This window comes from Sebastes umbrosus, chromosome 2 (assembly GCF_015220745.1).
Source record: "Sebastes umbrosus isolate fSebUmb1 chromosome 2, fSebUmb1.pri, whole genome shotgun sequence".
Lineage (NCBI taxonomy): Eukaryota > Metazoa > Chordata > Actinopteri > Perciformes > Sebastidae > Sebastes > Sebastes umbrosus.
In genome coordinates, this window is record NC_051270.1 from 107501 (window position 1) to 122926 (window position 15426).

General features: G+C 44.5%; 1 protein-coding gene across 4 annotated transcripts in view; it reads left to right on the plus strand.

Annotated features, from left to right (window-relative positions):
* Positions 1-8170, plus strand: part of zdhhc1 (zinc finger DHHC-type containing 1) — an 18432-nt gene extending 10262 nt beyond the window's left edge. For all 4 annotated transcript variants that reach the window (XM_037758631.1, XM_037758649.1, XM_037758641.1 and 1 more), the window contains exons 7-11: positions 97-221; positions 1202-1290; positions 4968-5082; positions 5362-5437; positions 7080-8170. In XM_037758631.1, the coding sequence (XP_037614559.1) occupies positions 97-221; positions 1202-1290; positions 4968-5082; positions 5362-5437; positions 7080-7657 (983 nt within the window). In that variant the 3' untranslated portion in view covers positions 7658-8170. The remainder of the gene's footprint in view (positions 1-96; positions 222-1201; positions 1291-4967; positions 5083-5361; positions 5438-7079) is intronic.
* The last annotated feature ends 7256 nt before the right edge of the window (positions 8171-15426 follow it).

Sequence of the window (15426 nt, forward strand, 5' to 3'; positions counted from 1 at the left end):
GACATGACAGTTTTTCCTCACCAACATTTAGTGTAATTAGTAGTTCTGGAGATAGAGAGATGTTTCATTACTGTATGTGTGTGTGCGCCTGCACAGTGTGGAACAGACTCAGTACCTTCGAGTACATCGTGCGTCAGCGTCACCGTCAGGACGGCAGAGACTCCGGGAAACCAGGATCGGCGAAGGAGCCAGCAGCTGCTCCGTCAGTCCACCTCATCAAGGTAACTGAGGCTCCGCTGGCGGCCATCTTGGCTCTGATGTCACCTAACTCACTCAACCTTTACACAACATAAAACACACACTCTGTGACAACAGCAGCAGGGACACAAAGGAAAGACTGGAGGCTAACACTAGCAGTGGGCTAACATTAGCTGGAGGCTAACACTAGCAGTGGGCTAACATTAGCTGGAGGCTAACCAGAGCAAAGACTGGAGGCTAACGCTAGCAGTGGGCTAACATTAACTGGAGGCTAAGCAAAGGAAAGACTGGAGGCTAACGCTAGCAGTGGGCTAACATTAGCTGGAGGCTAACGCTAGCAGTGGGCTAACATTAGCTGGAGGCTAACGCTAGCAGTGGGCTAACATTAGCTGGAGGCTAACGCTAGCAGTGGGCTAAAGCTCCACATCTAAATGTCCTCTTGCTGTGTTGTTGGCTGAATCCAGATCTCAGACATTAGAGATGAGTAGCTGTGATTGGAGCTCTAGAGCTACAATATCAGAGAAGCATTTCAGAGACGGAGAGGAAATGATGCTAATATTTAGCCTTCTGCTAACAGCAGCTAACGTGAGCTGTTAGCTGCTGTTAGCAGAAGGCTAAACTATTAGCAACCCTTTCTCTCCGTCTCTGAAACGCTTCTCTGATATCGTCCGACTCTCTTTGTGACTGACTTTACTGAAGGATAGTTAACTATAGACATCCAGAGATTTATACGCCCTCAGTTAATCTTTACAGCGCTGCCGTTGGTCACCGGCCCGCTGGTCGGACGGCCGGCTGCTTAGCTAGCTTAGCTCGCTAATTCCACTATGCTACATCGTCATCCCTTCATGAATAACACTATGAGTAATGTGCACCTCGCTCTCTATACGTTTCAAAACCTAAATATTAATGAGCTCTAATTACAGTACATGTGTGTATATATATATATATACAGTACATATATCATTAGTGTGTGTGGTGTCTGTCCTCTGCTGTCCCCCCTCAGGACGGGAGCTATTCAGGGACTCTGGGCTACACCAACCCTCAGCTGGACGTGGAGGAACCTACCACTGTGGCTGTACGGGGGGAGGCAGAGTAAGTTGGTCTGATCCTGTTAACACAGAATTAAAAACCCAGTCCTCCGGATCACCGCCGGGTCCGGCCCACGTCCCGCTGTGATTGGCTGACCCGGTCACCCCCCCTTCCCTCCGACACGTTTCAGTAAACACTTATTTCATAACACAATGAGGCCGGACGGACCGCCGTCGCCATGGACACCATGTTTTCTCTGCAGACAAACAAAGAGTGCAGAATGAAATTCTTTGGCTGTGACTTCCAGGAAGCAAACAGAGTGTGTATTGTGTGTGTTTGAGCTGAGGGAGGAGGGAGGGAGGAAGGAAGGGAGGGAGGGAGGGAGGGAGGGAGCGGTTCAACAGAAGATCTTCATAAATAACTCCACTCTCTCTGAGCCTCAGTCTGCTGGGATGGGCTGAGTCTAAACTCTCAGAGCGGCGGGTCCACCAGGACACACAGAGAAGAGACACTACACAGAGAACAACACTACACAGAGAACAACACTACACAGAGAACAACACTACACAGAGAACAACACTACACAGAGAAGAGACACTACACAGAGAACAACACTACACAGAGAACAACACTACACAGAGAACAACACTACACAGAGAAGAGACACTACACAGAGAACAACACTACACAGAGAACAACACTACACAGAGAACAACACTACACAGAGAACAACACTACACAGAGAAGAGACACTACACAGAGAAGAGACACTACACAGAGAACAACACTACACAGAGAACAACACTACACAGAGAACAACACTACACAGAGAAGAGACACTACACAGAGAAGAGACACTACACAGAGAAGAGACACTACACAGAGAACAACACTACACAGAGAACAACACTACACAGAGAACAACACTACACAGAGAAGAGACACTACACAGAGAAGAGACACTACACAGAGAAGAGACACTACACAGAGAACAACACTACACAGAGAACAACACTACACAGAGAACAACACTACACAGAGAACAACACTACACAGAGAAGAGACACTACACAGAGAACAACACTACACAGAGAAGAGACACTACACAGAGAAGAGACACTACACAGAACAACACTACACAGAGAAGAGACACTACACAGAGAACAACACTACACAGAGAAGAGACACTACACAGAGAAGAGACACTACACAGAGAACAACACTACACAGAGAACAACACTACACAGAGAAGAGACACTACACAGAGAACAACACTACACAGAGAACAACACTACACAGAGAAGAGACACTACACAGAGAAGAGACACTACACAGAGAACAACACTACACAGAGAAGAGACACTACACAGAGAAGAGACACTACACAGAGAACAACACTACACAGAGAACAACACTACACAGAGAAGAGACACTACACAGAGAACAACACTACACAGAGAACAACACTACACAGAGAACAACACTACACAGAGAAGAGACACTACACAGAGAACAACACTACACAGAGAAGAGACACTACACAGAGAACAACACTACACAGAGAACAGACACTACACAGAGAAGAGACACTACACAGAGAACAACACTACACAGAGAACAGCACTACACAGAGAACAACACTACACAGAGAACAACACTACACAGAGAAGAGACACTACACAGAGAAGAGACAGTACACAGAGAACAACACTACACAGAGAAGAGACACTACACAGAGAAGAGACACTACACAGAGAACAACACTACACAGAGAAGAGACACTACACAGAGAACAACACTACACAGAGAACAACACTACACAGAGAAGAGACACTACACAGAGAACAACACTACACAGAGAACAACACTACACAGAGAACAGCACTACACAGAGAAGAGACACTACACAGAGAAGAGACAGTACACAGAGAACAACACTACACAGAGAAGAGACACTACACAGAGAAGAGACACTACACAGAGAACAACACTACACAGAGAAGAGACACTACACAGAGAACAACACTACACAGAGAACAACACTACACAGAGAAGAGACACTACACAGAGAACAACACTACACAGAGAACAGCACTACACAGAGAAGAGACTACACAGAGAACAACACTACACAGAGAACAACACTACACAGAGAAGAGACACTACACAGAGAAGAGACAGTACACAGAGAACAACACTACACAGAGAACAACACTACACAGAGAAGAGACACTACACAGAGAAGAGACACTACACAGAGAACAACACTACACAGAGAAGAGACACTACACAGAGAACAACACTACACAGAGAGGAGACACTACACAGAGAAGAGACACTACACAGAGAAGAGACACTACACAGAGAACAACACTACACAGAGAAGAGACTACACAGAGAAGAGACACTACACAGAGAAGAGACACTACACAGAGAACAACACTACACAGAGAACAACACTACACAGAGAAGAGACACTACACAGAGAACAACACTACACAGAGAACAACACTACACAGAGAAGAGACACTACACAGAGAACAACACTACACAGAGAACAACACTACACAGAGAAGAGACACTACACAGAGAACAACACTACACAGAGAAGAGACTACACAGAGAAGAGACACTACACAGAGAAGAGACACTACACAGAGAACAACACTACACAGAGAAGAGACACTACACAGAGAACAACACTACACAGAGAAGAGACACTACACAGAGAAGAGACACTACACAGAGAACAACACTACACAGAGAAGAGACACTACACAGAGAAGAGACACTACACAGAGAACAACACTACACAGAGAAGAGACACTACACAGAGAAGAGACACTACACAGAGAACAACACTACACAGAGAAGAGACACTACACAGAGAAGAGACACTACACAGAGAACAACACTACACAGAGAACAACACTACACAGAGAAGAGACACTACACAGAGAACAACACTACACAGAGAATATCTTTCTGGTCCTCACGCTCCACCTCTCCGACGGTGCGGGCGAGACGGGCCGGGATCCCACCTCAGCCGGCGCGCGCCGGCCCTCACTTTCATTGCTCCACGGGGTTTTGCTTGCACACTCTGACTCACGCGTGCGTTAGACTCCTTGATCCGTGTTTCAAGACGGGTCGGGTGGGTTGCCGACATCGCCGCAGACCTCTGGCGCCTTTTACGTTGGCCAAGCCCCGATCTGGCGGCACGATGCGGCTGGGGCGCACTGAGGACAGTCCGCCCCGGTGACACTTTGTCCACGGCCCCGGGAAGCACCTTCGATGGAGCTGACCATGGATGGATAAAGAGAACGGAGCTGATGGGAGAGCTAGAGACCACCTTGGAGAAGTTAGAGGAAGTAGACACGTGGGACTACGTCTGCTTTTCAAAATAAGGTGTTAACAAAGGGAACTGTATATACTAAATACATCTATGGAAATAAGATTGATGGATTATATTCACCAGAAGTATAAAACATCATAAATTAAAAATAGAATCCCACTAATCTGTGAGGGAAATGTCTTTATTCTTTGATTTCTGGGTTGCTGGATACTAAATGTAATCAATAATTCCTGCCAATGATCCTGATATATTTGACTTCAGGACATCTCTGACTACATACATGCTGAAAATCAAACATTTTACTGGAGTAATTTAGAGATTTTACAAAGTTAAAGTGTAACCTGTGTGTGTGTGTGTGTGTGTGTGTGTGTGTGTGTGTGTGTGTCAGGTTCGTGGCTAACGGCAGAGTGAGGACGGTCTCCAGTCCTGTCATGGAGGAAGACGCTCCGCCCGCCATTTCTACAGAGCTGAAAGCAGCAACACACACACACCGACGCACACAGGTAAAGAGTCTGATCCATCCATCCTCTGAATGCTCTAGGTCTCTAGTTTGATCCATCCATCCTCTGAATGCTCTAGGTCTCTAGTTTGATCCATCCATCCTCTGAATGCTCTAGGTCTCTAGTTTGATCCATCCATCCTCTATCCTAGAGGTCAGGAGTTAGAGTGGAGTTAGAATGGTTGTTTCCTCTGGCTCTCACATGGTCACATATTACATCACACGTGAACACTCCCTCGTGATTGGACACTGAGAGTCTGTGTTTCTGTTTTTGCTTTCGCAGAAAAAGAAGAAGAAGGTGCGTAAAGTCCCAGCAGAGGTCACCAGAGGGCGCTGCCCGGGTACAGCCCCGGCCCCCGGTACGCACACACAAACACACACACACACACAAACGTTTGTCTTTATGCTCTTGTGAGGACCGGCCCTCCAGAGCTGTCCCTGAATGAGGACCGTCCCCAACTTTATAATCTTTGTTTCTCTACATTATCATTAGTTCATCATTCAAAGTGATCTTTAACACAAATCAAACATGAACATGTTGAATTTATCCAAAACCTTTTATTTATTTATTTTAATTTATTTTTTAATTTAAAATTTGCATGTTTGTTTTGATGTTAACAATTAGGGGTGTAACGATTCATCTACTACATCGATATATCGATTTATATTCCTACGATCCAACTTACGGATGTTAATATTTAACCGTTAACCGGCATTAAGCATTTTGACCGATTAACGCTATCAGTTAAAACGGTTAAAAAGCTGTGTAAAAATCGTCACTTGAAGGAGAAAAGCTGGTCCACCTTAAGTGAGTCTGAGCCGGCGTTACAGATACAGGAAGTTGGCTCCCGTCTATAGCTCGCTTGAGCGGAGGAGATGTAGCCTCGTAGCATTTATTCACCGACAAATAAACTGTACGCTTTTAACAGCTAGAACACCACCGACGACACAATCCTAAATTTCCTTCGGGTTCAATAAAGTATCTATCTGTCTGTCGGAAACTCGCTGAAGTTACGCCGCGCTGACAGCGTATGTGTGTGACTACGGGGAGCACGAAGCTACCAGCAGAGCTACAGATGCTAACGTACCACAAACACACACACTGTTTGTTGGGCAGTTGCTAAAGTTACACCATACGGACACACAGCGGACAACCTGCTAAACTAAACTAAATGTGCGGTGGAGACTAGGGATGCTAATTTTGAAAAATGTTCTTAACCGATAACTGACCCTCGTTAACCGATTATTAACCGTTAACCAACAAGATGCTGCGTTCACTGTCTCCAGTTCACCATCCGGGAGCGTTAACTTAGCAGCTACGATGCTGCGTGTAGTGTCGCGGACATGCAGCCACTTTCCCAGTAAAAGTCTCCACCTCACATTTAGTTTAGTTTAGTTTAGTTTAGCAGGTTGTCAGCTGTGTGTCTGCCCGGCGGAACTTTAGCGAGTGTCCAACAGACCGTGTGTGTATTTGTGCTACGTTAGCAGCTCTAGCATTGCCGTAGGCTTCGTGCTCGCTGCCGCCGCCACACATATACAGTCTGTCAGCGCGCATAAATTGAGTGAGTTTCCAACAGACCGTGTGTGTGTGTGTGTGTGTGTGTGTGAGTGGGAGGTTGTTGGTGGCGTTCTAGCTGTGAAGGTAGGTGTAGCAGTGTGTGGACAGTTTATTTGTCGGTGAATAAATGCTATGGAACTACAACTCCAGCATCTAAGTTATCTATATGCTAAGCTAACGCTCCCGGACGGTGAACTGGGGACTCCGTTGTCTGTTGTACGCTGGTGCAGAATATCGGTTAAGAACATTTTTCGAAATTAGCATCCCCACTCCGACGACATGGATCGGTACTCAGCAGGTTGTCCTTCACGGGAGACGTATATCGATATAAAATGGATTGTATGGATACTGAGGATTCCCAGCTCGTATTGAAGGACAACAAACGTATCAAAGTGTTTTTCGTTGGTTAATAATTTGTCCTTTGTTGGTGTCTTGTCCTCCAGCGGAGTCCGGCAGTGTGTCCACCGTGTCCCTAGGTCAGCGACTTCCTTTCCCAGCATTCCCTCTGAGGGCCACCCTGCCCCCCCTGGCCTCCGCCTCGGGCCCCGTCCAGGCCGCCGCCCCCCCCTCCGAGTACCACTCGGACTCTGCGGAGTCTCTGGAGGAGATCCCCGTGGCGTTGGCCAAGCTGGGCTCTTCGTCCTCTGCTGCTGCCGCCGCCGGAGACGGCGCCACGTTTTCACACAGAGCCGCCTCCCCGGCGTTCCCCCTCCCCTCCCCCCAGCCCAGGACTAAGAGGAAGGCCGCCTCCTCCTCCTCCCGCGCAAATAAGAGCGCCGCGGAGTTAAGGTTTGAGATGGCGTCCTCCCAGCCTCCGATGGTGTTCGTCAGCCGGGCCAGCGGAGAGGCCGCTGAGCCCTGGGGGGAGGAAGGCCTGAGTCTGGGCCGGAGAAAGACCAGCTCCAGGCCCGGGGTCAGGCCCGGGGTCAGGACCGGGGTCAGGCTCGGGTCCAGACCCGGGTCCAGGCCGGCGTCCCGGGTGTCGCTGGGCTCCGGTGCGGCGTCCTGGATGGAGCTGTGACCTGGAACAGTCTGATCCCACATCTCCTATCTCCTACTGCGCTCTCTGTAGCCCAACGCACAACAATCTATATTTAATTTAATTTTTAAGACTGGTTTTGTATCTTTGTGACTATTTATTGTTTTTTTGACGATGACTTTTTAATTGTGAATGCCAAAGGTGAGATCACGTCTGTGCACAATCTGAACCTGTGAACCTTAACTTTATAACGTCACTGAGAAGCTGCTCAGTTAACAGCTGGTCTCCATGGTAACGCAGGGCCAGAGGGATGGAGGTGGTTGATAGGGAGCTGAAGTCCTGACATCACTTCCTGTCTAGCTCTGCCGCAGCAGCAGTAACAACCCCAAAACACGCTGCTAAGGAACAGTGATGCTAAAGCTAATGCTAACGTCCAGACTTCTGTCATGATGGCTGAATACTGAACACAAATAATCATATGAAGTTTAAACTAAAACACATAAATGAACCAGTAAATGATTCTAAATGATTAAAACTCCTCATTCTAAAATGTGATTTGGTTCTTTATTTAGTTATATCCCTCTTTACTCCGTTAGTAGCCATGATGGAGGCAGAATAACTCTCTGAGTCGTCTCCTGGCGGCGAGGAGTGAGGCAGAGGGACCGCGACCCGGCGCTGTCCTCTGTTGGACTCATTTCCTGTAGCATGGGGGAATTAGCGAGCTAAGCTAGCTAAGCAGCCTTGCGTCCGGCCAGCGGGCCGGTGGCCAGCGGGCCGGTGGCCAGCGGGCCGGTGACCAACGGCAGCGCTGTAAAGATAAACTGAGGGCGTATAGATCTCTGGATGTCTCTAGTTAACTATCCTTCAGTAAAGTCAGTCACAAAGAGAGTCGGACGATATCAGAGAAGCGTTTCAGAGACGGAGAGAAAGGGTTGCTAATAGATTAGCCTTCTGCTAACAGCAGCTAACGGCTCACGTTAGCTGCTGTTAGCAGAAGGCTAAATATTAGCATCATTTCCTCTCCGTCTCTGAAACGCTTCTCTGATATTGTAGCTCTAGAGCTCCAATCACAGCTACTCATCTCTAATGTCTGAGATCTGGATTCAGCCAACAACACAGCAAGAGGACATTTAGATGTGGAGCTTTAGCCCACTGCTAGCGTTAGCCTCCAGCTAATGTTAGCCCACTGCTAGCGTTAGCCTCCAGCTAATGTTAGCCCACTGCTAGCATTAGCCTCCAGTCTTTCATTTGGTTAGCCTCCAGCTAATGTTAGCCCACTGCTAGCGTTAGCCTCCAGTCTTACCTTTGGTTAGCCTCCAGCTAATGTTAGCCCACTGCTAGCGTTAGCCTCCAGTCTTTCCTTTGGTTAGCCTCCAGCTAATGTTAGCCCACTGCTAGCGTTAGCCTCCAGTCTTACCTTTGGTTAGCCTCCAGCTAATGTTAGCCCACTGCTAGCGTTAGCCTCCAGTCTTTCCTTTGGTTAGCCCACTGCTAGCTTTAGCCTCCAGTCTTTCCCTTGTTTAGCCTCCAGCTAATGTTAGCCCACTCCTAGTGTTAGCCTCCAGCTAATGTTAGCCCACTGCTAGTGTTAGCCTCCAGCTAATGTTAGCCCACTGCTAGTGTTAGCCTCCAGCTAATGTTAGCCCACTGCTAGCGTTAGCCTCCAACTAATGTCAGCCCACTGCTAGCGTTAGCCTCCAGCTAAAGGTAGCTCACGGCTAGCGTTAGCCTCCAGCTAATGTTAGCCCACTGCTAGCGTTAGCCTCCAGCTAATGTTAGCCCACTGCTAGCATTAGCCTCCAGTCTTTCATTTGGTTAGCCTCCAGCTAATGTTAGCCCACTGCTAGCGTTAGCCTCCAGTCTTACCTTTGGTTAGCCTCCAGCTAATGTTAGCCCACTGCTAGCGTTAGCCTCCAGTCTTTCCTTTGGTTAGCCTCCAGCTAATGTTAGCCCACTGCTAGCGTTAGCCTCCAGTCTTACCTTTGGTTAGCCTCCAGCTAATGTTAGCCCACTGCTAGCGTTAGCCTCCAGTCTTTCCTTTGGTTAGCCCACTGCTAGCTTTAGCCTCCAGTCTTTCCCTTGTTTAGCCTCCAGCTAATGTTAGCCCACTCCTAGTGTTAGCCTCCAGCTAATGTTAGCCCACTGCTAGTGTTAGCCTCCAGCTAATGTTAGCCCACTGCTAGTGTTAGCCTCCAGCTAATGTTAGCCCACTGCTAGCGTTAGCCTCCAACTAATGTCAGCCCACTGCTAGCGTTAGCCTCCAGCTAAAGGTAGCTCACGGCTAGCGTTAGCCTCCAGCTAATGTTAGCCCACTGCTAGTGTTAGCCTCCAGCTAATGTTAGCCCACTGCTAGCGTTAGCTCACGGCTAGCGTTATCTAATTTTTGCATCACTTCTCCCTTTTCAGCCGATCACATCTTGTGAAGTTGTTGTCGTGTAGCGCCCCCCCGCTGCCAGGGTTGAATCACGTTAAAGGAACCGTTCAACATTTAGAGAACTCCTCCTGCAGTGATACCGCTCTCATGTCTGTCCAGTAAACATGAAGCTAGCGTAGCTTAGCATAAAGACTGGAAGCAGCTAGACACATGCCCCCCCCCCCCCCCCCCCCCCCCCGTAGCACAGTGAACTGCTGTTTTTATACTTTAAGATTAGTCCAGCTGAAACACGTTGATCCGGTTCAGAGGAGCTATAGGAGGCGGATGTTGTTACCGGGCCAGGCTAGCCGTTTCCCCCCGTTTCCAGTCTTTATGCTAAGCTAAGCTAACCTGCTGATCTCCGAGAGGAAGAGGGTTTCTACTGAATGTATAACTGTTCCTGAGTTTGGTGGTCTGTGTTTGGATGTTTCAGCTTCTTCTGACACGCTTCTTATTTCATTTTTTTTACTCCTGATTTTACCTGTTTAACAATAAAACGATGAAAACTGATCACTTTCTTCTACTTTCATATCCAAACTTCTGATCCTTCCTCAGGATGAGTGATGGTAATCGGTAGCGAGGATGGCGACGTAGCGGCTGCACCGGTCTGAGGCATCACCGGCAAGGAAACTAGCGTTGTTCTGATACCGATACCGATACCAGTATTGGAAATGCGTCCGATACCGCCCAAAATTCAGAATCGTTGTATCGGCGAGTACGCCAGTCTCTGCTGAGACCATCATTTATTAACCCAGAAAAAAATCAACTTGTTTAACTTGAAATCAGTTCTTCTTCTTCTCCGCTCCAAAACAGCAGCCCTGGAGGTATCACTGGCTACTACTGTTTCAGAGCAGAGAAGAAGAACTGACTGCAGGCAGTTTGTCACGTGACGATAGCGAACACCAACAGAGCGGCGCTGGTGGAGAGTTTAACGGTAGTCAGAGCGAGGAGCATGTCAGCCATGTGGTGATATTTCACAGTGGAATCAACCCCCTCCAGGAAGAGCGCCGGTCGGTCGTCGATCCCAACTTCCGTAGCGGCCAAACGGCAGTACGACAGCGTCTGTGTCCGTCACGTGATGCCATCGGGCCCAAAAATACTTTTTCCCATAGACTTCCATTGGTAAAGAGACGTCTGTAACTCAGAGGATCAATCAACAAAAATCGCCGGATGTTCCGATGGAACCTTTCCAGAAAAAAGAAAAAAAATGTTTTGTTCTGGTCGACCAACCAAACGTTGGATTTCTCTGCTCAATGGAGCATTTTGGAGCCAGGTCGCTAATACATGTCCGAAACGGCCGTCCCCAAACTATACGAGATTATACGGTATTTTATCACGCCGGTATCGGAGTCGGTTCCACAAGTTCAGGTATCGGAACCGGTATCAGGAAGGAAAAAATGGTATCAGAACATCTCTGAAGAAAACCTGTATTTTCTAATAATCATTAAATCTCATGTTTAGACTTGTCGGATGTCATCGGCGTAGAAACGTTAAATTTAAATGACGTTCACGGAGGATGCTGCAGAGAGGGAGCATGTGGTTTTCATGGAAGAGCTGCAGGGATGAGTCGGCATGATGTCACTTCCTGTTCCCTCGTCTGGAAGTCAACGGGTTTTTAGTCAGATGTCTGAAATCAGGTCTGTGGTTTAACGCCAGCTGAAGAGATTATAACGTTTTGTTTTCTACGATATAAGACAACAAAAGGCTTCGTCCGAAATCTCATATTCTGCGCTACATATTGAACATGGTGTCCTGTCGTATGGATCTCTTCGGACGCACTGAGCAGTAATTTACGTCGTCACTTCCTGAGAAGGCCTCCTCGCCGGTTGGAAACGTGTAACCATGGTAACCAACCTCATGAGACCAAAACGACGGTTTGTGAGAATCAAAGATGTCACAGAGCTGTCCGTTATGAATGTTGTCGTCACTACCGCATTGCATTGTGGGATATTTATGCTACAGGTAGTGTCCAGCGTTGCATCCTGTAATATTTCACCAGAAGACACAGAAATATTTAAATATGCCACGTACTGTTTTAGCTACTAAATAACACGTTAAATTAGGACGCAACCTCTCACCTCAAAAAGAGCGCCAGCAACGCCATTCACTGTGCAACAACAACAGCTGCTGAAAGGTCAGCGGCAGCCGAGGTCAAAGTTGAAATAAGACCCCCCCCCACGCTTTTATTTAGAAATCCTCCCTTTTGTTTGAGGTCTCCAGGTTGGCGAGTGCGGGGGCTCGAGGGGTTAATTAGTTCGTTAGTGTGATGACATCATCAGCTGGCTCAGACGAGTTCAGTGTCGTTAAAGAATGAAGCGTAAGATTTATCAGCAGCAGGTCGGGCTTTTATTATGAAAGATGATCATTCTGATAACGTGCGTGTGTGTGCGTGCGTGTGTGTGTGTGTGTGTTGCATGTCACCATCCCTCTGAGATGTGGGGGGTTACCGCAGCAACCAGCCACGACAACATCATAACAGCGTCGATCAAACAGGAGCGGCAACGAGAAGTATGTCACCAACACACACACACACACACACACACACACACACACACACACACACACACGCACACACTCTCACAGGTGTGTGCGTGTGTGTTCCCTGGCAGCAGTCTCTTACTGGTTTCCACTGAGCTGTTTGACCTTCTGATGCTTCAGGTCATCTGTCCGTGTTAACGCCTTAACATGCTACGGTTGCCGTGGGAATGACCTGTCAATCACCAGGTAGCCCCGCCCTACAGCGCCCCCCCAGCTTTATGGTCTGTCTGACTCTAAACGGGACCAGAACTCATTAACAGCGTATGTTTCTGTTAAACCTCGGACACGTTGAAGGTTCCAACCGGAGGAGTCTCCTGTTGGCTGCTGGACAGGAAGCATGTTTAAGGTTCTTCAGCGTTGGCTTCACTTCTCGGAACCCAGAGCTGCCCAAGAAACGTCCAACATATGTCCGAAAAAAAAGGCGGAATAATGTCTGAACAATGTCAATATGTCTGAAAATAAGACTGAAAAATGTCCGAAAAAAAAGTCTGAAAAAAAAGATCTGAAAAAATGTCGGACAAAAAAAGTCTGAAAAAAAAGATCTGAAAAATGTTGGACAAAAAAAGATCGGAAAAATGTCCGAAGAAATGTCCGAAAAAAAAGTCTGAAAAAAAAGATCTGAAGAAATAGTCTGAAAAAAAGTCTGAAAAAAAGAACTGAAAAATGTCTGAAAAAAATGTGCGAAAAAAAGATCTGAAAAATGTCTGAAAAAAATGTCCGAAAAAAAGATCTGAAAAATGTCGGACAAAAAAAGACTGAAAAAAAAGATCTGAAAAATGTCGGACAAAAAAAGTCTGAAAAAAAAGATCTGAAAAATGTCGAACAAAAAAAGTCTGCAAAAAAAGATCTGAAAAAGGTCTGAAAAAAAGTCTGAAAAAAAAGTCTGAAAAATGTCTGAAAAAAATGCCCGAAAAAAGAAATCTGAAAAAAAAGATCTGAAAAAAACAGTCTGAAAAACAGTCTGAAAAAATGTCTGAAAAAAAAAGTCTGAAAAATGTCCAAAAAAAAGTCTGAAAAAAAAGATCTGATAAAAAGTCTGAAAAAATGTCTAAAAAAAAGTCTGAAAAAAAAAATCTGAAAAAAATAACTAAAAAATGTCTGAAAAAAATGTCCGAAAAAACAAATCTGAAAAATGTCTGACAAAAAATGTCTGAAAAAAAAGTCTGAAAAAAAAGATCTGAAAAATGTCCGAAAAAATGTCGAAAAAAAAGATCTGAAAAATGTCCGAAAAAATGTCGGAAAAAAAAGATCTGAAAAATGTCCGAAAAAATGTCGGAAAAAAAAGTCGGAAAAAAATAACTAAAAAATGTCTGAAAAAAATGTCCGAAAAAACAAATCTGAAAAATGTCTGACAAAAAATGTCTGAAAAACAAGTCTGAAAAAAAAGATCTGAAAAATGTCCGAAAAAATGTCGGAAAAAAAAGTCTGAAAAAAAAGATCTGAAAAAATAGTCGGAAAAAATGTCTGAAAAAAATGTCCAAAAAAAAAAATCTGAAAAATGTCCGACAAAAAAAGTCTGAAAAAAAAGATCTGAAAAAAAAGATCTGAAAAATGTCCGAAAAAAAAGATCTGAAAAATGTCCGAAAAAATGTCGGAAAAAAAAGTCTGAAAAATGTCAGACAAAGAAAGTCTGAAAAAAAACAAACTGAAAAATGTCTGAAAAAAAGTCTGAAAAAAAAGATCTGAAAAATGTCCGAAAAAATGTCGGAAAAAAAAGTCGGAAAAATGTCAGACAAAAAAAGTCTGAAAAAAAACAAACTGAAAAATGTCTGAAAAAAAGTCTGCAAAAAAAGATCTGAAAAATGTCTGAAGAAAAAGTCTGAAAAATGTCTGAAAAAAAAGTCTGAAAAAAAAGATTTGAAAAATGTCTGAAAAAAAGTCTGAAAAAAAAGATCTGAAAATGTCGGACAAAAAAAGTCTGAAAAAAAAGTCTGAAAAATGTCTGAAAAAAAAGATCTGAAAAAAACAGTCTGAAAAAATGTCTGAAAAAATGTCTGAAAAAAAAGTCTGAAAAATGTCCAAAAAAAAGTCTGAAAAAAAAGATCTGATAAAAAGTCTGAAAAAATGTCTAAAAAAAAAGTCTGAAAAAAAAGTCTGAAAAAAAGTCTGAAAAAAAAAATCTGAAAAAAAGAACTAAAAAATGTCTGAAAAAAATGTCCGAAAAAACAAATCTGAAAAATGTCCGACAAAAAATGTCTGAAAAAAAAGTCTGAAAAAAAAGATCTGAAAAAAAAGATCTGAAAAATGTCCGAAAAAATGTCGGAAAAAAAAGTCTGAAAAAAAAGATCTGAAAAAATAGTCGGAAAAAATGTCTGAAAAAAATGTCCAAAAAAAAAAATCTGAAAAATGTCCGACAAAAAAAGTCTGAAAAAAAAGATCTGAAAAAAAAGATCTGAAAAATGTCCGAAAAAATGTCGGAAAAAAAAGTCTGAAAAATGTCAGACAAAAAAAGTCTGAAAAAAAACAAACTGAAAAATGTCTGAAAAAAAAGATCTGAAAAATGTTGGACAAAAAAAGTCTGCAAAAAAAGATCTGAAAAATGTCTGAAGAAAAAGTCTGAAAAAAAGATCTGAAAAATGTCTGAAAAAAAAGTCTGAAAAAAAAGATTTGAAAAATGTCCGTAAAAAAAGTCTGAAAAAAAAAGATCTGAAAAATGTCGGACAAAAAAAGTCTGCAAAAAAAGATCTGAAAAATGTCTGAAAAAAATGTCCGAAAAAAAAAATCTGAAAAATGTCGGACAAAAAAAGTCTGAAAAAAAACAAACTGAAAAATGTCTGAAAAAAAGTCTGAAAAAAAAGATCTGAAAATGTCGGACAAAAAAAGACTGAAAAAAAAAATCTGAAAAATGTCGGACAAAAAA